General features: G+C 37.4%; 1 protein-coding gene and 1 pseudogene across 2 annotated transcripts in view; one reads left to right on the top strand and one right to left on the bottom strand.

The window, feature by feature from the left end:
• The window catches only part of SETX (senataxin), a 106,025-nt gene that overhangs the window by 81,665 nt on the left and 2,540 nt on the right, over nucleotides 1–21,820 (bottom strand). Inside the window, exons 3-5 of one of the 2 annotated variants that reach the window (XM_075560584.1) lie at nucleotides 13,741–13,924; nucleotides 9,620–9,830; nucleotides 8,252–8,361 (exon numbers count right to left, since the gene is read on the bottom strand). In XM_075560584.1, coding sequence (XP_075416699.1) covers nucleotides 8,252–8,361; nucleotides 9,620–9,830; nucleotides 13,741–13,917 — 498 coding nt within the window. In that variant the 5' untranslated portion in view covers nucleotides 13,918–13,924. Of the gene's footprint in view, nucleotides 1–8,251; nucleotides 8,362–9,619; nucleotides 9,831–13,740; nucleotides 13,925–21,820 lie in introns of those variants that run through there. The other variant, XM_075560585.1, reaches the window with a different exon arrangement.
• Nucleotides 5,455–6,012, top strand: LOC142458021 (ubiquitin-conjugating enzyme E2 variant 2 pseudogene; annotated as a pseudogene).

Here is a 21,820-nt window from a genome sequence, read left to right as displayed (position 1 = left end):
AAAACAATGGGTTCTACACTGCCCTCATTTCTGCCTTCCCTGGATCAAATGTTTGAGTTGACACTGATAATTATGTAAGTATTATTTATCCCAGGTCCTTGTCCACCCAGTTTCTCTTAGGGGAAAGAGCCAACTTGGCTGATTTTGGCTACCTGTCTTGGTCTTAGCTGTTTAACAATGTAATATTATGTACAAATGTATTATGTACCAAGTGTAATATTCTTACCTGTTTTCTGAGATTGTTTACAAGCTCAGCTCATTCAGAGGGAGGTATTTTGTGTTCCCTTCGCTTCCCCTCCTGTCAAATCAATTCCCTTAACTATAAAAGATCATCTTTATCTAGCTCCTAGAGACCTATTCCAAAATTGGGTCTCATATATCGTGTCTCATATATTGGCAGCTCAAGATGTCTACATTTTGTTGTTGACATATAAAGATTCTGCACATGTCCTGAAAGTACATACCCAAGGTTCTGGTTGCCAAGTTACACCTGCTTCCTCTATTATGAACATAGCCTTTAAAAGGCCAGTCCCAGAGAACACACAGATGACAACCTTCATTCACAGAGATGAGAGCCCCACCCTTGTTTGAAGTAAGCTTAGCTCTAGTTCTTGGATTGCCGGAGTACACAGGCAATTCCCTTTCTCCTTCGCAAGCTGAATCCTCAGCCAGCTTGACAATTCAGGTCTACAGATCTATCACCATTGACCATTTTGTATTTCTGTTCTACTGAGGGTATACAAAAACATTTGGGGGGAAGGGACTGTAACTTTTAATTTCCCCTTTTCTGACATGTTCATTGTTATACCTTTTGCACAGAACAGACTGAGATTACACTATCCTGGATGGAATGCAACTGCTATTGCTCATTTTTTAATGTTTTTTTTTAAAATACCTCCTTTCTTGCCGATATAAGCAGAGCAGCACTTCATGACTATTAACTTAATATAGGAACTTCTAGACACCATTGTACGTGTAACCTGCAGCACAGCCTACCCTCACCACATGATAAAACATCAAATGTCAGTCAAATCACAAATTAAAAAATCTACGCACTGGTGTGGCCCTCTACTTTTATTCCTAAACAATGTCCTGGATTTTTCTCATTTTTAACAGTTTGTGTTTCTGGTGAAAGTTTATATTGCAAGTGAGGTTCTTGTTTGGTAATTTCCACACAAAATGTTCAGTGATATTAGTTAAATTTTTCACAAAGTACTAACATTTTAATCATGTTAACTGTTCCATCTCCAGTACTCTAGTTTCCCTGACCCCTTATCTGCTTGTCTTTGCTTTAGAATAAATATTGAGCTTTTGTTCTCATAGAAATGGTATTTTAGAACACCCATCATTGTTATAGGTAATAGCCTCTATTTTGTATGCCACTTTGCCCTTTTGCTGAAAGGTGATCATGAGGGAACTTTCTGATCAAGGTTTATGGAGTGTCTCAAGTGGTCCTCTAGTCTCAAGAGGCTCACTCAGCCTAGACTCTTTAAAGAATTTAAGTTATGTTCTACATTTTTCTTCTATTTTACCTAGAACCACCTATTGTGGTCCCAGCTAGGATGGCCCCACTATTCTGATTTTTGTGTCCCTTTTCATTTCTAACCTCTTGGGATCTCCGTCACCCTTTTTTATTTTACTCGTTTTGATTAAAAATTATTTTAGGAATCATTTACTTTGGGGGGAGGAGAGTGGGGGGAAAAAAAAAAGAGGACCTGAACCCAAGGGCTAAATGGAAAGTAAATGTCTAGAAAAGAAGGATGGAATATATATACTAATATGTCGGATACAATTGATGTGTGGATTCTAACAAGCCCCCCAATATAATAATCTAAAAAATAGAGATTACAACCTTTGAAATACTGAAAAAAAAACACACAACTGTTTTAATACATAAAGATTACAACCTTTGAAATACTGAAACAAAAAAGAAATAATCTGTTTTAAATACTTTAATTAATGAAAAATATAAACTTGAATTGATAGATATTCTGCTGTTCCATATAGTTCTTTTAGTCTGCTAAATAAGGGACAGGGGTTGTCCCTCCCATACCTGTAAAGGCCCCATAAAGGAGGTTGGAAAGAAATTAGGCAACTATTAGACACCTATGACAGAAACCCAAAACTGAGCATGCTTAGATACAAGCGACCTAAGCCCAGTTAAAACCAATTCCTTGGCCACATCCACCTTAGGTATATCACAGGCCTAACTCAACCAGTTAGATCAGTAACTTCAAATACGCCTTGCCGCCCCCCCACCCCACCCCCCAGCCACGAGGGCACGATAAAATAGTCAAGGGGCATGCCCCAACATGCTCTCTTGCCCTTGTGCTCACAGTCCAAATTTGGAGGGCTTGCAGTACCTGACTTTAGCACCTATTAGACAGCCACAGTGGTCAACACAGTGTGGTATTAGTATAATGACAGATATCCAGCCCAATGGAAAAGAACTGAAAACCCAGAAATAAAATAATCAGCATACAATTGATCTTTGATAGGGGTCCCAAAAACATCAAATGGGAAGCAGAAGCCCTCTTCAACAAGAGGTGCTGGAAATAATAGATATCTACCTGCAGCAAAAAGAAGCAAGACCCTTACCTCACTTCATGCACAAGAATAAACTCAAGGTTAATCACAGAGTAAAACCTCAAACTATTAGGGCCATCAATGAGGGAATTGGGAGGCCTGAAGAACTTTGGCGCAAGGAACACATAGGCTAAAGTAAATAGGGAAGGACACAAATACAGAGGTGGCACAAATTAACAGGTGGGATATACTGAAGGTAAAACACCTGGGTACATCGAAAGATTTCACCAAGAGAATAATAAGAGAGCCCACTGACTGGGAAAACATCTTTAGCAATGATACATCAAACAAAGGCCTTATTACTAAAATCTATAGTACTCTGCTAGCTTACTATATGAAAAAACAAACAAACAGAACTTTCATAAGGGCAGAAATACAAATGGCCAATAAACATGTGAAAATGCTCATGATGATTAGCCATAAGAGAAATGCAAATTAAAACAATGATGAGATTCCATCTAACACCCTCAAAGATCACCCAATTCAAAAAATCAGAAAGTTAACAAATGTTGGAGGGGCTGTGGTGAGATAGGAACTCCCATCCACTGCTGGTGCAATTGTAGGTATGTATAGCCACTATGGAAATTGATTTGGCGATATCTATACAACAGATGGAAATCGAGTTACCATATGACCCAGCAATTCTGCTACTGGGCATATACCCAGATGAGGCAAGAAACAAACCACAGCCAGACATTTATGCTCCAATGTTCATTGCAGCACGGTCCACAATCACAAGGAGTTGGAAACAACCCAAACTTCCGTCAACTGACGAGTGTATTGAAAAACTGTGGTACACAATTGATGTATGTATATGTATGAACTGTGAAAAGAATTGTATCAGTCCCAATAAATTGTTAAAATAAAAAAGAAAAAAAAGAAAAACTGTGGTACATACATACAATGGAGTAAAAAAAGCAGTGATGAACGTATGAAGCATATCGTCACACTGGAGGAAATTATATTAAGAAAAGTAAGCTAAGCACAAAAGTACAACATGAGTCCGCTGAGGTAAACTTAAAAAATGCAAAAGGGGCATAGAGGAGAAAAACTACTGTTAAGTACATTCTTAGGGTGAGGTCCAGGTAGTATGGCAGGGGCCAGACCCAATCCAGGAATACATATGGCAGTCAACAAAAAAGGAGGGGCAAAGACAGAAAAAAAAAAGACATAGGTAGTGGGGAAACAGGGCACTCACCCACCCAAGAAGGTACTGTTCCTAGCTCCACAGGGGAGGGGGAGAGAGATCAGACTTCAGCCAAGACATGAATGCAACATAATGACATGAAGGAGGGAACCAATAGAGGGGTCTGCTGGGCCAGCCCCAATCCCAACTACATGGTCACCCCCCTCTCCTCCCCCCGAAGAATCCACTTCCGACAGCTCTAGCCCAGGGAGAGGGGCACATCTGATCAGAGCACACTAGGAGGCATAGAACATTTACAGAAGTCTAAATACAGCATGTACATATATATATTATATGTAATGATAGGGGGTTAGATCTGTATTCATATAAGTATAAGTATTAAGGTAGCAGATGGACATTGGGCCTCTACTCAAGTACTCCCTCAATGCCAGAATACTTTGTTCTGATAACCCAACATTCTGTTATGCTTATTCTTTTTTTTTATATTGAAAAAGTTTATATTTAGCATTAGCCAGCTGTGCTCACTTTAGATGATTCCAATTTTGTTGGCAACATCTAAAGCGTCATAGTCAGGAGCCAGTCGAACATATGTCTTCTTCTCACCATCAGGCCTGATCAAGGTGTTGACTTTTGCTATGTCAAGGTCATAGAGCTTCTTCACAGCCTGTTTGATCTGGTGTTTGTTGGCTCTGACATCCACAATGAACACCAGTGTGTTGTTCTCTTCGATCTTCTTCATGGCAGACTCTGTGGTCAAGGGGAACCTGATGATGGCATAATGGTCCAGCTAATTTCTCCTGGGGGCACTCTTCCGAGGGTATTTGGGCTGCCTTCTTAGTCTCAAGGTCTTGGGCCGCCGGAAGGTGGGTGACTGACGTGCGGATCTTCTTTTTTTTGTGGCTGTGGACGCCTTTCAGCACGGCCTTATTGGCTTTTCAAACCTTTGCTTTAGCTTCCGTTTTGGGAGTGGCAGGAGCTTCCTTCTTCGCCATCTTCGTGAAAAGGCTGTTACACTTATTCTGTTGCCTTCCCGACATGATCGCTGAAGACAAATGGTGCATAGGCTAATGTGTTGAAGAAAGCTGATGGTGCCCGGCTATCAAAAGATATAGCACCTGGGGTCTTAAAGGCTTGAAGATAAACAAGCGGCCATCTAGCTGAGAAGCAACAAAGCCCACATGGTTGAAGCACACCAACCGGTAGGATCATGAGTTGTCGAAGGGATCAGGCATCAAATACCCAAAACAAAAAAATTCTATCAATGTGAATGAGGGGGAGTGCAAAGTGGAGACCCAAAGCCCATCTGTATACAATCGGGCATCCCCTCACACAAGGGTCACAAGGAAGAGATGACCCAGTCAGGGTCCAGTATAGCACCTATGAAACAAACAATTTTCCTTTAGTTCTTTAATGTTTACCCCCAAACACCCACTATCATGACCCCAAATCTACATTTACAAATCCAGCTCGACTATAGCATATACACTGGTATAAGCAAGAGCTGGAAACACAGGGACTCCAGAACAGATAAATCCCTCAAGACCAATGAGACTAATGATACCAGGAGGTTAATGGGAAGGTAGGGGTATAATGGGGGAACCAATCAAAATGACCTATATATAACCCCTCCCAGGGGGAAGGACAACAGAAAAGTGGGGAGACATTGGTCAGTTTAAGACATGAAAAAAAAATTACGCGGCAGCGTTGGGCTGCAGGAGATGATGGCGGTCTCCACAGGTGCTAAAGTTCCTCATAATTTTCGTTTGTTGGAAGAACTTGAAAAATGACAAAAAGGAGTAGGCGATGATACAGTTAGCTGGGGCTTTGAAGATGATGAAGATAGGACACTTACCAGGTGGACAGGCATGATTATTGGGCCACCAAGGACAAATTATGAAAACAGAATCTATAGCTTGAAAGTAGAATGTGGACTTAAATATCCAGAAGCACCTCCATCGGTTACATTTGTAACAAAAATTAACATGAACAGAATAAATAACTCCAGTGGAATGGTGGATGCAGGCAGTATTCCAGCATTAGCAAAATGGAAAAATTCCTATAATATTAAAGTTGTACTTCAAGAGCTAAAACTAATGATGTCCAAAGAAAATATGAAACTTCCACAGGCACCAGAAGGACAAACATACAACAATTGATTTTAGTATATCTCAAACTTGTCTTAAATCAACAACCTTCTATTCATGTTAATGTCTTGATTAAGTATCACAATGCAAAATACCCACACATTAAGTGAAAGAATTCCAGCTGGTAAACATGACCTGGACATTTGGTTAAGAATATACCTAATATATGTACACCCATTATGTTTTCAAGCCACACGAGGAAAAATGCAGCCCTTCTACCTTATCAAAATACTTTCACTTCTGCATAAACCTGGACTACTGAAAACAATTCAGGTGTACAAGATGAAAGCTTGCTGGAGAAGTGTCCGGTTTCTGTGCAAGGATATACTCATGTCTGTGAAAACCAGTCTCCAGGAGGAAACCATCAAGGGCATGCTTTATCCACCTTGCTTTATGAAAGAGCTGCAGTAAAACTTGTTTAAAGTAGTGGGTACAATGAGTATTGTTGCAATTGTGTTAAATTTTGAAGCGGTGTGGGTGCTAACTACTATTAGTTTCAAAATTATGTTCAGGATTGCTTTGATACTTCTTTATAAATTTTAAAAGTGGGGGCATTGATGAACTTCTGTTAAGTCGTTTCTGTGTATTACATGCAGCATGTAGTAAATATCTGTTTACAGTCTTTGTTTAACAAACTAGGCATTTAAGTGAAACCAACACAAAAAGAAAAAAGTGTATGGATATGTGGTTTTGAGATGAAAGTCTTAAAAATGTAAATAAAATGTGGAAAGTGTCTCAGAGATGGTGTCAGAGTTATATGCATATACTATATCTATAGTACGTTTCAAAGGTAGTAAAATCAAGAATTGTGTCACTTTTCATCTATATACATTTTTATTCTATTTACTTAATATTCTCTTTTTGGTGAATAATTTTGTTGGGGGCTCATATGGCTCGTCACAATCCATACATGCCATCAACTGTGTAGAGCACATTTGCGCATGCGTTGCCCCCATTCTAGGGACATTTGCTCTCCACTGAAGACCCTTGGGCCAGCTCCTCATTTTTCCCCCTCCCTCCTTGCTCCCGACTCCCTCCTAAACCTTTGATCTTATGAGTTGGAAATTTTCAGAAAATGCATAATCTCTTTCTTGGAGAGGGTGGGATACTGGGAATTATGTTTTGAATTGGACTTCCTAAGAAACATGAATAAAAATATCTTTAAATCTCAGCAATTCTAGAACTCTAGATTGTAAATTATCCAGATACTTCATTTTTTTTTTTTTTCAGATACTTCATTTTTATAGAATCTTTATTTTTCTTTGATGCTTCAGGTGAACTGGTTGAACTAATATGAGACATCCTCCCTCACTTAAACTTTTTACACTGAGTGAAATTAGTTTCATCTATCCTACTCAGCATCTGCTTTAGCAAATATGTAATTCTGAAGTTGAAAGTTCATTTACGTTCTGTTTTTACCAAAGTAACTTAAGGATTTATTTACTAAACTATTTTTCACTGTAAAGGATTGACTAAGTAGATGACATTAAGCTACTGCTTTCTTATGGAGCCACTGAAGAAATAGAAAGGCATTCGGTTAAAATCTTTAATTTCTGCAAGCTTAGTCATTAGGGCCATGTTTTATGCTAAAAGAAAGCATCATAGTAAAAAGGTCAAATAGAAGCTCAAACTTTTTATTCAATAAATAAAAGGAAGAAAGCCAACCTTATATATAAAAATATTCCAGCCACTTTTATAGCACAAAGACATATTTCTCAAACATTTCCTTTACATGTTCTTATCAAACTCATATAATGTTAAAGCTTTGGGCTACATTTCCTTGGTAATTATATAGGAAAGCCTGTGACAATTTACCTAAATTTCAGCATAAGTATTTTGTTATAAAAATATTTTAAATGGCACATACATGTACTAATTAGTTCTTCTATAAGTTTAATTTGAAATTTAAAAAAATTATAAATCAAGCACTCCTGAGGGAGGAAGGTAAGGTTGGGGAGGGTGTTAAATGAGCTTATCTAAGGGCTCAAGTAGAAAGAAAATGGTTTGAGAATGATGATGGCAACATATGTACAAATGTGCTTGATACAATGGATGCATATGTATGGATTGCGTTAAGAGCTGTACCAGCCCCCAATACAATGATTTTATATATATTTTTTAAGTGCAAATTTCCCTTATTTGTCTTTTAGGCTTAAACATGCTTTTTAAAGAATTACTTCTTATCCTCTTGGATCTTTTTCTTTAACCCTACACATCTATGGAATTTTTATAATAAAGAAAAAAAAACAGCAAACATCTTTAACAAAATACACACCAAACACCTATATTTTCTCTATTTACATACACTAAAAAGCAGCTCTTTCCACTGCTTACCATTCAAAATGCTTAAAGCACCGCTAAGACTGGTACTCACCATTTCATTGGGATGGACCAAAAACAAATAGATTCCTGGATGTTTGTCAAAAACCTGAAAAGAGCAATTGGCTTGTTCCATCCGGCAAAGTGCTTCAACACATAGCTCATCTAAATAAAAAAGAAGCAACAAGTCATATCTACTTACCAAGCCTCCAAGTATAAGACTTCCTTGTTCTGTATACATAAGAAAAGCTTTTTGTTGTTTTAAACTGAGGCATTAAAATGCTGATAGTGTGAATAAAAGAACTTTTACCTGCCTAACAAAGTGTATCAGTTAACCCTGTGATATACTATGAATTATTCAGACTTTACTAGCTTGCTCATCCATCTTTTACAAGGCATACCGTAAATACTCGAGTATAAGCCAACCAGCGTATCAGGCGAGGCACCTAATTTTACCACAAAAACTGCATTAAAAATGTGCTGGAAAAACTCAGCTTATACAAGAGCATATACGGTAATGATCTCCAGGGATACCTCTTAGATGCATGATATAGGAGTAGGAAATGAAGTCAGCTTTGCTCCCCGAAATTGTTCTCATCCCACTGACTAATTCATCTGCTCTCCAGACATGAAATGCAATCATCATCAAACACTAAATTCTCCAAACATAATTGGCGTTTTTCTGGACTCTCTATTCTGTTCCACTGGTCTATGGTACCACCATTCTAAGACTTGTTGCTTTGTAGAAAATTCCCATTACTCTTCTTTTTGAGAAATGTCCTGAATAGACTCACATTTACCCTAAAGCAGAGAGGGCAAAATGTTAACATGTGTATGTGATGGTATTCACTCTACAGTTCCTTCAACCTCTATGCTTGAAAACTTTTGTTAATAAAAGGGGGGAAATAAAATTACCCTATGGGGGCGGGAGGGGATAAAAAGAGGAACTCAAGGAGGAAGAAATGTTTTCGGTATGATGATGGCAGCAACATATGTACAAACGTGCTTGATACAACTGATGTATGGATTGTTCTAAAAACTGTAAGAGTCCCCAATAAAATGATTAAAATAAACAAATGAAATAAAACACCACAAGTAATAAAAAATAAAAATTAGTTACCCTCAATAAAGGTTTCTAAAAACAAACTCACTGTCAATGTCAACTAATAGCAACCCTAGAAATCCCGGGTAGAACTGACCTATGTGTTTTTGAGACTAACTCTATGGAAGGAGAAAGCTCATCTTTCTCTCAAGAAGCAGCCGACGGTTTCAAACTGCTGACCTTGGGAATCGCAGCCCAATGCTTAACCACTGCATCACCAGAGCTCCTTAAATACATTTGTAATCAAATCTTCAATATAAACATAAAGACTTAAATTTTTTAAGTAGTAAAATATAAATTGAAAGGACCCAAGATACTCACTAACATGTTCATGTAGAAGCAGATAAGGATATTTCAGTATTTCAAGAAGGGGAACTCGAAGCTTATTTTCAAAGTCTTGGCCAGTAAAGTCAAACAAATGTGTTTCTCCATTATTGTCTACAATATATAATTCATCATCATCTCCAATTTCTGCTTTCATGGATTTTTCAAAGTGATTTATGAGACGCAAAGTTTCTAATTCCCATAAAACCTACAGGAAAAGAAAAATAGTATATTTTATAATCAACAAAATGTTAAATGACTATATAAAAGCTTTGTAAACAGAAATTTAAAGATGCATTATGTATCACTTTTAGATTTATTTACTAAAAACGCTCACTGAACATGGCTGCTTCTATAAAATTAAATAGTCATAAGATTAAATAGAATATGAAATGTTTAAAAACTTTTTTGCACATTTTTGATAGAAGTATCCTAACATTTCTATCAACTATCAAAAAGGAAATGAGAAGTTAGAACTTCTTTGTGAAAATCATGAAATTGGTCCTTCTATGACTTGCCTTTATCTTCTAGACCTAGGACATAGTTAACATCAGGTTTAGCAGGCACACAAGGGTTAATATTTCAGTTAGGGAGCTTTAAAATGTAAAAATTTTCTCAACACAAATTCATAAAATCATCTCTTTCCTTCAATTTTTTCACATATCTCTACGACCTGTGCTTTTTCATCACATAATTGTAATAAGCCAAACATTCAGTTATATTGTGGGGAGAGGTCAGATGCTCACAGGCATCCTCCCTGAGGGGGATCAGGTGCCAGACTGCAGTGGGCCCCACTCCCTGCTGTTAGGGACAATGGATGCCTGCAGTCATCTACCTGGTTCCAGTAGGTGGGGTTTACACCCTACTGATAATGGATCCTATGGAGATCTAGAGACTAGGTCAAAGTTAGGCTGCCATCCTGACTCTAGGATCCACCCATCTTGTCACATGTGTACCCCCAACCCCTCCTCTTCCTATTGTGTGTATGTCCCTAGACGACCCCCCTCTCATTAGCATATTACCTAAAGCACAGCCCCTTCCTGTGACATATGTCCTCACCTGTAATTAGGGGGCTTGCATGTCCCAGAGAAGATAAAAAGCCTGGGGTAGCATTAAAGGGCGCTCTCTCCCTCCATGTGGACCATCAAGCAGGGCTGAGGTGAACATGCTACTATGAATTGTGTCTGACTCCATTTATTTCAATACTTCTATCTCTCATGCTCTCTATAACTTTACTATGATCTTTACTTATTATCGCTGTACAATTGCACCTACATAATGATGTGTTAGGGGTTGGCTTCCCCTGACATTATATATTCATAATTTTCACCTTGTCTACTATAACTGAAAAAATATCCTTGCCCTGAGAAATTTCAGTCCATTTATAGTCATTAAGAAATAAGAACTCTATAGGCAATAGACGAGTTTAGCAAAGTTGCAGGGTATAAAGTCAACAAACAAAAATCAGTTGGGTTTCTATATACCAGTAATAAGAAATCAAAAAGGGAAGTTAGAGAAGCAATTCCATTTATAGTAGTATCTACGAGAGTAAAATAATAGGAACAAATCTAAACAGAGATTTTAGAAAAATTTATATAATGAAAATTATAAAGCATTGTATTTAAGTGGAAAAATTTTCCATATTAATGGATTGAAAGATTTAATATTGTTAACATGTCAATACTACCCAAAGCCATGTACAGATTCAAAAATTCTGATAATAGGTCTGACACCCTTATTCAGAGAAATAAAAAAAATGAATTCCCCACTTTCTATGGAAAACCTAGAGGTTTCAATAGCTAAAACAATGTTGAAAGAGAAAACAAGAATAACAGGATTCACACTTCCTGATTATAAAAAAACACTATCACCACTATAGCAATCAAAGCATCCTGGTACCAATGTAACAATCAACATGCTAAATGAATTCAACTGGGAGGCCGCCAGAAAGAACTCTTACATATATGCCCAACTGATTTCTGACAAAGGTACTAATGCCCATTCAATGAGTCAAGAGTCTCTTTAATGAACAGTGCTGGGAAAATTGGATTGCTCATGAAAAGAAAATGAAATAGTCATGTCTCACATCACATATAAAAAATAAATAAATTCTAAATGGATTAAAGGACTTAAATGTGCACACTAAAACCATAAAATTCTCATAAGAACAAGCAAGGGAAAAGCTGTCAGGCCTTTCAACAATGACTAAACAACAAAAGACAAAATAACTGGGACCTCATTAAAACAAAACAAAAATTCCTGTTCATCAAAAGATTTACCAAGAAGATAAAATGTCAAGCGATTGACTGGGAGTATGTATTTATAAACTATTTAACAGGAATAATAATTTGACAACTGACATTTAAGCATAAAAAAGGCAATCTCCAAAGTCACTCAAATGACTACCAAACATGTAAAAAAAAAAATGCTCAATGCTGTTAGTCATCAGAGATGCAAAACGAAACTACAATCAGATACTATTTTAGATCAAATTTGCCCATGAGGATGTCAAGGTTTAAAAAATAACAACAAATGCTGGTAAGAATATGAGGAAATTTGGAACCCATAGCCACTTCTGGGGGGAATGAAAAATGGTATCCCCATAAAAACCATTATGGTGGCTCCTCAATAAAAAAAATGTTTTAAACCCCAAAACTAAAAACTATTTTATGACTCAACATCTCCACTCCTTGGCATCTAATTATTTAAGAGCTGAGACTTATACAGAGACTTGTACCCCAATGCTCATTGCAACACTATTCACAAGTCAAAGGCAGAAACAAGAGATTCATCTGCAAATGAATGGACAAACAAATGTACATAGCTACAGTGGAATACTAATCAGCCAGTAGGAGAAACATTGTTGCGGTACAGAGGGTACTTTAAAGACTATGTGAGCAAAATAAGTAGATCACAAAGGACAAATATTGTGCAACTTTTCTGACAGACAACTAAAAAAGACAAATGTATCAAGACCAAGGTTTGTCTTAGACTGAGGTCCTTCACTGTTTATATGATCATTGGTGCTGGGTCCTTTTTTTCTATTCTTCATTCTTGTTTTATTTGTGTTCTTTCTATATAGGAAAGCCAAGACTGATGCAGACAGTCAACTGAAATAATAATTAGCTGAGTTGCTGTGAATCAACTGAATGGCAGTGTTTTTTTGTTTTGTTTGGGGGGAGGCCGCAGGGGCACCACAAAGGAGGCTGGGGAAAATGGGAAATCAATACCAATGGGTACAAGGAAGAAACCGTTCCAAAGTTGACTCTGATGATAAATGCATAGTTCTTAGTATGACCGAACTACTGAATAATATACTGTGTTAATTTTAGCTCAATAAAACTAATTTTAAAAAAGAAAACCATTAAAAAACAAAGAAAAGGTTTGTTGGTGGTTGCTGGGAGCAGGATGAAGATGGGATGGTAACAATGATGGAGAAATCACATAATTGGGCATAGGGTTGCACAGCCAATTGTTGTAGTTTCTATAAATAAGTTTTACAAGTATAGGTGGTTGAATTGGTAAAATTGCCAATATATTTACAACAAGAAAACAGTAGAGGCCTTTTAGACTAGAACTTCTTTTCCAAAGTATCCCCCCCTTGAATCAATAAACTTACACTTTCTGTTCAAACCTACAGGGAAAAAGAGGGTGTGTGTGTGCCTACGGGGGCTGCTTAAATGTATCCAAACATTCCAGATGATTTGGTTCCTTAATTAATTAAAAGAAAAAACTATTCACCAATAATGAAAATCACCAAGCCATTCAGACAAATCAAATATACTGTCAAGTACTCATAAAACTGGCACTAAAAAACAACCAAAACAGAATATCCTTGAAAATAAGTTATTAAAACAACAAGAATTCTAAACATAAATTCTCATAAAACTGATGTTAAACTAAAATGATTAATGAATCATAAAATTCTGCTTTAGGTTTCAATTTAATTCTCTTCATCAATTAGCACTTACTTAGCACCTACTAAGCTCCAAGGTACTGGAGGTGCAACTAGTAATCTTAGCCTTCAGAGTTTAAATATCATTTCCTTCATATCTAAGTTTAAATTTATTCTCATCCTAGTTATCAATCTTACAGTTATCACCCATAATCTAAATTACCTCGTGCAAGAATGGCAATTCATCTCGTGCTTTGTGGTATTCAGCCACGCACTCCAAGCAATAGCAGAGATCCTCATCAGCTGTTCGAAATTCACTGGTAGGGGTTCTGGCTGCATAGCGCTTTAAGAAATCAACCGTGGAACCACCACCTGGCGTACACCAACAGCATGTACTCATTCTGTACCTATATTCAGAAAAAGAAATTTAAAAGACATTGAAAGACTAAAGAAAAATAACACACCACCATCCAAGGTCAGTTTATTCTCTGTAAATAGGTACATTTCTTATCAGTGACCTTGAGCTTCAACTTTAAATGTCCCTCCCACCACAACCAGAATATACTGCTGACTAGCTTGACAATGACAAATGTGCACCCATGCATATAAACTTTATGTTTAACACATGAAAAGTAGAGAAAAAGTAAATGAAAACACCTTGTTAGTCATACCGTAAGGCAATATGAAGTTGTGGTAGACAGGAAGCTCAAAGCTATGCAGTACTGATGAAGAGAAGGAATGGTCAGTTTTTAGAGTACAAAGGTTGGTGTATTCTAGTGATGTACTGAAACAAACACTCATGATACTTAAAGTTTTACTGCCTTTAAAGTACTGATTTTCTATCCACGCTTCCATCGGCCAGCGAAAGAGTTAAGATGAAACAATATTCTAAGCGTTAGCAATCCAAAAGGACAGCAAAGTATCCAGAAGAACCAGGAACCAGAGGAAGTTCAGGGAACCACACATACCAAAGAATAAATGAAGACATGTATGGCAGGCTTCTCAGAGCTACAGAGAACATGAAATCTGGAGCTTAGCAAGTAAGCTGGAGTCCAGAATCCAAAGAGAACTCCGTAAATGAGTTCGAATGAGGTCTAACGAAAGTTAAGATCCCCTATTTTTATCCTTCATTAAATGCATGTAGTGAGGTCACCTTTAACACTCAGTAGCAGTCTAACTTGGCTAAACAAAAAGCAAATGTCTTCCCTGATTAAAAAAAAAAAAGGCGACATTATTCAGATAAAATACCATATAAGCCCAAAACATCCCGTTGTGCAAAACAGGAAGGAAATGTTCATACAAGCTGCATTTCAAAGAGGCATAGCCGGTGTTGAGTAATTTGAAATATAGAATTTGCACAAAACCAATTCCTATGAGGTAGTGGTCTAATATATGCAGATTTCCACATTCTCCAAGCAGTTGTTGAACCCCTCGTGCCCCACCCCATCTGACACAAGCCACTCTCCCTTCACCTTTTGAGTTTGGCAACACATCACAGAACTCTTGAACGACACCTAGGGTTCATTTGATTACTAAGGAAGTAACAGATGAGGGTCCATAGACAAGTCTTCCTTTCAGTGCATGACATTTTTCTGGGCTCCACTCAGCTCCCTCAGAACCTACCACCTGCTTAGACCCTCAGGACAAGGTCTTCTTCACCTTGCTGTCTGGCCCATCACTAGCTCTGTGGCCGAGTCCCTTTTGACCTGATGCTACCAGCTCTGCTGTTGTCTCAGTCTCATTAGAGTGCCTTCAACTATAAGGGCATCTTTCTACGGCATGGGAAAACCAAATCTGAGGTAAGGGCTAAGACAAAAAGTTTAACAAAAGGAAAGGGGATATCTTCCCAAATCACTCAAGTTTTGTAACAAGTTTCTTAGAATTCTGTCCCACATAAAACAGATTTTCAAGTGGATCAAGTATTGCAAGAAGGGTTGGGAGACTTCATATATGAACCCAACTGTCAATCTCAACCAATGAAGAAACTATGTCTGGAGCCCAGAAACTGGTAGTTACCATTAAAATTACCACTAATGTGACAGTATCTTAATTGGAATCTCACATGGCTAGGCATTTTCAATTATGGGTATATATATTTAGCTTCTTTTTTTTAGCTTAAACTTGTTTTTATTTGAAGAGCATAAATATTTTAATCTCAATAAGCTTACAGTTCAATAACTGCCCAAAGTGCTGTATGAGGATCAGCTAGTTCAAAGAGCTCATCTTTCCAACACTCTTTTAAAAAAGCAAGATTCACAGTCAATATAGATGATTTTATGAATGCATGTAGGATTTACCAGCATACAAGCGAGCAAGGTCCAATCAAAACTGTGGCTTCCAAGGGGATCTGTTGAGCCAGAAAAATGCAAAACAGGGATGTCTGCTCAGAGGCTCTTGTTGTTAGGAGCTATCAAGTCAGTTCCAACTCATAGCAACCCTATATACAAAAGAATAAAACAGTGTCCAGGTACTGTGCCACGCTCACATTGGTTCTGTCTGAGCCCACTGCTGCAGCCACTGCCATCAATTCCTCTCCTTGAGTGTCCTTCCTCTTTGTCACTTACGCTCTATCAAGCATGACATGCTTTGTTCCAGGAAGAAGTCTCTCCTGAGAACACATCCAAATTACATGAGAAGGCTAACTGGCCTCTCTTCTAAGGAACATTCTGGGTGTAATTCTTCTAAGACAGATATTTTTGTTCTTCTGGTAGTTTATGATACTTTCACCATTCTTCACCAGCACCATAATCCAAGTGCACCAATTCTTCTGTAATCTTTCTTGTTCATTGCTCAACTTTTACATATATATAAGGCAGCTAAAAATGCTATGGCTTGAAGGAGCACCTTCGTTCTGAAAGTGACATTTTTGCTCTTTAGTACTTTACAGAGGTCTTGTGCAGCAGAGATGCATGCAATGTCACTTTTTTTCTTGTAGTTATTTTAAATTGTGGCAAAAACATACACAGTAAAACATTCTTCAACAACTTCTACATGTATAGTTAGTTCAGTGTCACTGATTATATGCATTTTGTACTACCATTATTGATGTCCTTTTCCAAATTATTCCATCACCTTTAACATGAACTCAAAACCCCTAAGCAAACACTCTTCCTCCTTCACCCATGGTAACCATTAAACTTTTTTGTTTTATTTTTAGTTTTCTTGTATAATATAAACATATACACTTCCATAGTTAACTTACTTTTTAAAAGTTGTATATACATCATCACGGTACAGTTTTAATGCTCCTACCCCCACCTGCATTCATTGTTCACTCCCCAAATTCTACTCACCCAACCTTTCCCCTAACCCCCACATGTCCCCCAATAAGCCACTGCATCAGTTTTCTATGCATCCATTCTTTATTTTTTCTTAAACTATTTTATTGACAAGTACATATAATTGACAAGTACATTTACATATCATTCAATAGTTCAATCATTCAATCATGTCATGGGGAAATGTACAATCACTCCCACATCAACCAATTAGAATTTTTCCACTCCCCCGCATCCATTCTGTCTTTGCTTCACAAACTGGGACCCCAACAGAAACAATAAACAAAAAACAAAATGAAGAAAATAGTAATAATAAAGATAAAGGGAAAGAAAATACCACCAGCATTATTTTAAAAGCCAGAGAAGAAATTTCATGTAACAAGCGAGACATATTTGAGCCTAGAACAAATTCTGGCTGGGTCAAGATGTAGGTCAACTAACCAAGTAAACATATTATACCATGGTTTGACCCATGGCAATCAAGTGTACAACAATCTCTGTCTGATAGTAGCAGTTCTAGTCCCTTGCTAGTGGTTAGAGGGGAATCTATCAGAGGCTTAATTTCTATATTGGACTCTCACAGTCCTCCCAAGCCTTCCACATCTTAGGTGCTCACAATTTAAGCTCCAATAATTTTCCTTTCATCATATCTGGATTTTGCTATCGCCATCATTGGATCACACAGGCTTGTATGCTTCTTCGATGTGGATTTACTTGACATCTCACTTAGATGGATGCTTGTTTGAATACAAATTTATGACCCCAGACACTATTCCAATTGATAGTCGAGCACCATCTGCTTTCTTCACCACTTTGCTATAGCACCCTTATCTTCCGTTATCTCATGAAGGCAAGTATTGAGCAGGGCTATGTTATAAGAACTATTTTTGGATTAGGGCTAGAATTATGTAGGAGTCCAGAATCCATCTGCTGATCCATAGGTTATGAATGACTGGTTTAAAATTACTGTGGTCATTTTATTATGAAAAAAAGAAAAACATTGGTCAATCATCCCTGTAGGGCAGTGGTTATCAACCTTCCTAATGCCTTAACCCTTTAATTCAGTTCCTCATGTTGTGGTGACCCCCAACCATAAAATGATTTTTGTTGCTACTTCATAACTATAATTTTGCTACTGTTGTGAAATATAATGTAAATATCTGATATGCAGGACATATTTTCATTGTTACAAATTAAACAAAATTAAATTAAAGCAGAGTGATTAATCACAATACAATATGCAATTACATATTGTGAAATATTCATGTGTTTTCTGATGGTCTTAGGTGATCTGAGAAAGGGTTGTTCGACCCCAACCCCTAAGGGGTCTGGACCCACAAGTTGAGAACCGCTGCCCTAGGGTATAACGCAATTGCATTGATAATAGCAGTAACTTATCCAATGTCATTTCATTTGACTGCTGATTCCATGAACATTGCTTATGGATTTTAGTAAAAATGAAATCATTGACAATTTTGACCTTTTTATTTTTAACTTTGATCTTCCTTCCACTATGATGTCTACTGGTCCAGTTATGAGGATTTTTGTTTTCTTTACAATGAGTTAAAACCTACACTAAAGGCTGTAGTTTTTGATCTTCAATAACAAAAAACAAAATACATTGCACAGTGTATTATGTGTGATCAAAATTCCATGGCAGGGGAAATTAGGAAGACATGTCTATCAAGTGTCTTTGAAGGAAAGAGGTGATGACACACTAAGAAACCTTATCCAGACTATTCTACCATCTTCAAGAGGCAAGGAGTGCCCACTCAGCCACCCCTGGGCTCTAATAAGAGAGAAATACAGTCCTATTTCCTTAATGATCAAAAAGAAATAAAGAAACCTAATATAAAGCACTGAATATTTGGGTATGGAACGACAATGTGAGGATTCTAAACAGGTATCGTCCAAAATTCAAAGCGGCTCCAGACTAGAGGAATACAGGGTGACACAGTACTTCAGATCTTCACTGTTTTTTGCTGAACAGACAACTATTTCACTCAATGAATTTCTATCTGAAAGATCAATATAGTAACAGAATTCACAAGCCGTTTTTCAGGTGATATAATTCAATGAGAGATGTGGACTTGGAAGACTAAAGAATAGGTGGGAAAAAAAAAAGAATAGGTGGAGGGTGGGTTGGAAAGGAGGAACCGATTACAGGGATCTACATATAACCTCCTCCCTGGGGGACGGACAACAGAAAAGTGGGTGAAGACGTCAGACAGTTAAGATATGACAAAATAATAATTTGTAAATTATCAAAGGTTCATGAGGGAGGGGGAGGGGAAAATGAGCTGATGCCAAGGGTTAAGTGGTGAGCAAATGTTCTAAGAATGATGAAGGCAACGAATGTACAGATATACTTTACACAATTGATGCATGTATGGATTGTGGTTGTATGAGCATTCAATATGAAACATTTTGGAGCTTTCTCAAATATTCATTGTTGCCAGAATGATTTTGGCAGACAGCAAATCTTCATTTAAACTTTAAAAATTTAATTATGGGACTGAAGTACAAAGTGCTATGTATTTTTAAAGTAACAGCACACAGCAAAAAAAAAACAAAAACTTTCTATTAAGAAAATTGGGCCTACTTTTTATTTCACTCCCATGGCCCAGAATGCAAAACTAAGCTTCCTCATAGAAAGTTACTTACATAATAGGTAAGTGACATGAAATCTACAAGATACAGAATAGTACTGAAGAGTTAACAACAGAAATTTAGATACTAAGGTTCCTCTTATTAAGCCATAAGGAGATTATGTTCCAAAACCTAAAATCACCACGAGCCTGATGGCCAAGCCTAGACTTCTCAACAGGATCTATTTTTAACTTTCCTGTTGGGCAAAAATTACTGTTTATAAATGGCCGTGAATCCTACTTTTGTAAAACAATCACTTTTGCTCACCTTTCCCAGCTTCTTGAAAAAGTCATAAAAAGAAAAAAAAAAAGCAACAGCCATACAGATATATCATCTCCTACTTCATCTCTTTTGCCCTCAGGATTCTACGCACTGTACAAAAAGCCCTAATAATCTCTGTATTAAACCTGATAAATTAACTTGATGCCATGGTTTCTTTAGCTGAGACAACCTAGTTCTGTCATTTTCTCTCCTTAATCTCATTTATAAATTACCTCTTCCTCTGTTCTTTTCTTCGATACTCTCCTTCCTTCTTATTGTTATGTGCCATCAAGTCCATTTGTCTGACTCGTATTGGCCCTACGCACAACTGCACAGAACACTGCCAGCCCTGTACCATCCTCATCACTGTTACGTGAAGCCACTATGTCAATCCATCTCAATGAAGGTCTTACGCTTTCTCTGACCCTCTATTTTATCAAGCCTAATATCCTTTCCTCGGAACTGGTCTCTCCTGATAGCATGACCAAGGTTTAGTGATACCTCTTTTATCAAACTCAATTCATTCCAAATTCATATTCGAACACCAAAAAGTACGAGAACTGAACATACTGTTCCCATAATACAGGACATACGAGATCCAGGATGGGTAGATTTATGGAGACAGTGGCTGAACTTGCGGGTGTTGTGGGATAAGAAGTGGGAAGCTAGTGTGATGAGTGCAAGAATAAGGAAAATATTCTGAGGCTGATTGTGGTGATGATTGTGCATGTCTTCTTGGTATAATTCAACTACTGAAGTATGTGATGTATGAATGATGCACCAATGAAACTGTTAAAAAATAAAAGTGAAAAAAGGAAAGCCAAGAAACTGGTTCTGAGGCCTCATAATTCACGATAGAGGCTTTTAGCCTTCCTGAATATATCACTGTTGTTACGCTATGGCGATCAAGCTGTTTCCGGTTCATCTAAATTAACAGCAACTTTTCAACCTCTTTGATGGTCTGGGTTGTTCTGCAGTTAATGACTTCACACCTTTTGCTACATTTTCCACTTCACTTTAATCATATAGTTTTTTCAAAAATGTTGATATCGACTTAGCCTTGTTGTATTCAACCACCAATCACGCAAGCAGTGATCTAATTAAAATTTCAGTTTCTTTCATTCTATTGTGGTCCTCACAATTTTCTCTTAACTTTATTCCTGGTATCACTTTCTTCAGGGTCATGGCTAAGCGAGCACAAAAAAATGCACAATGGCAAATGTTTTAACACAAGCACTCTGTCGTCTCAGTGAGAGCAGGGCTTAAGACTGAAGCGTCACCTCTTTTTTCCTGTCACAACCTGTGACTCACTCTTGGCCAGAACAGACTTTTTTATATATTTGCTTTCGGTTCAAGTATCAAGCAGTGACAAACCGATTTTGTTATTGTTTTAAGTTTTGCTGCTCAAGTAGTGGAAAGCTCAAGTTTGGAGCCGTTTGACAACTGAGGTATTACTTCACACAAGGAAGCCTTGATGCCCTTGCTTCTAAGGAGCACTTTGGTTATCCATATTCCAAAATAGATTTGTTCTTCTCTGGCAGTCCATAAGTACTTTCAGTGTTCTTCACCAACACCGTAATTTAAATCCATCAATTCTTCTTTGCTCTTCCTTTTTCACTGTCCAACTTTCATGTGCATATGAGGTGATTAAAAATACCACTGCATGGGTCAGGAATACTTTCGTTCTCAAAATGACATCCTTCCTCTTCAAAACTTTTAAAGAGTTCTGGTGTAGCAGATTTGCCCAATGAGCACTGATTGTGCATCCAAGCAAAATGAAATCCTTGATAACATCCATGTTTTACTAGATAACCTAACTCAAACCACGACTTCAAACACAACTTATTACTGAAGCTTCCCAAAGACAAGAATGCATGTAAAACTCCTATGCAGTATTTTAACTATGTGGCAACTACTTAATGAATGATAGACCTTTCTCATGCACTCCAGCCACTTACAGTTAATATCCAAGTGTATGCAATGTATCTCTTACTCATGCCAGTGCTGTAAAAAAAAAGGTGGAAAAATGGATCTAAAAAATGGAATTTTCCTACACTACTGGTGCTAAGTTCTGGGGAGCTAACTACAAAGTCTGTAGTTCAAACCTATTCCTAA

The sequence above is a fragment of the Tenrec ecaudatus genome, chromosome 10 (genome assembly GCF_050624435.1).
Source record: "Tenrec ecaudatus isolate mTenEca1 chromosome 10, mTenEca1.hap1, whole genome shotgun sequence".
NCBI classification, from domain to species: Eukaryota; Metazoa; Chordata; class Mammalia; order Afrosoricida; family Tenrecidae; genus Tenrec; species Tenrec ecaudatus.
The sequence above is the reverse complement of the archived record's forward strand: the minus strand, read 5'-3'. Positions and strand labels throughout refer to the sequence as shown.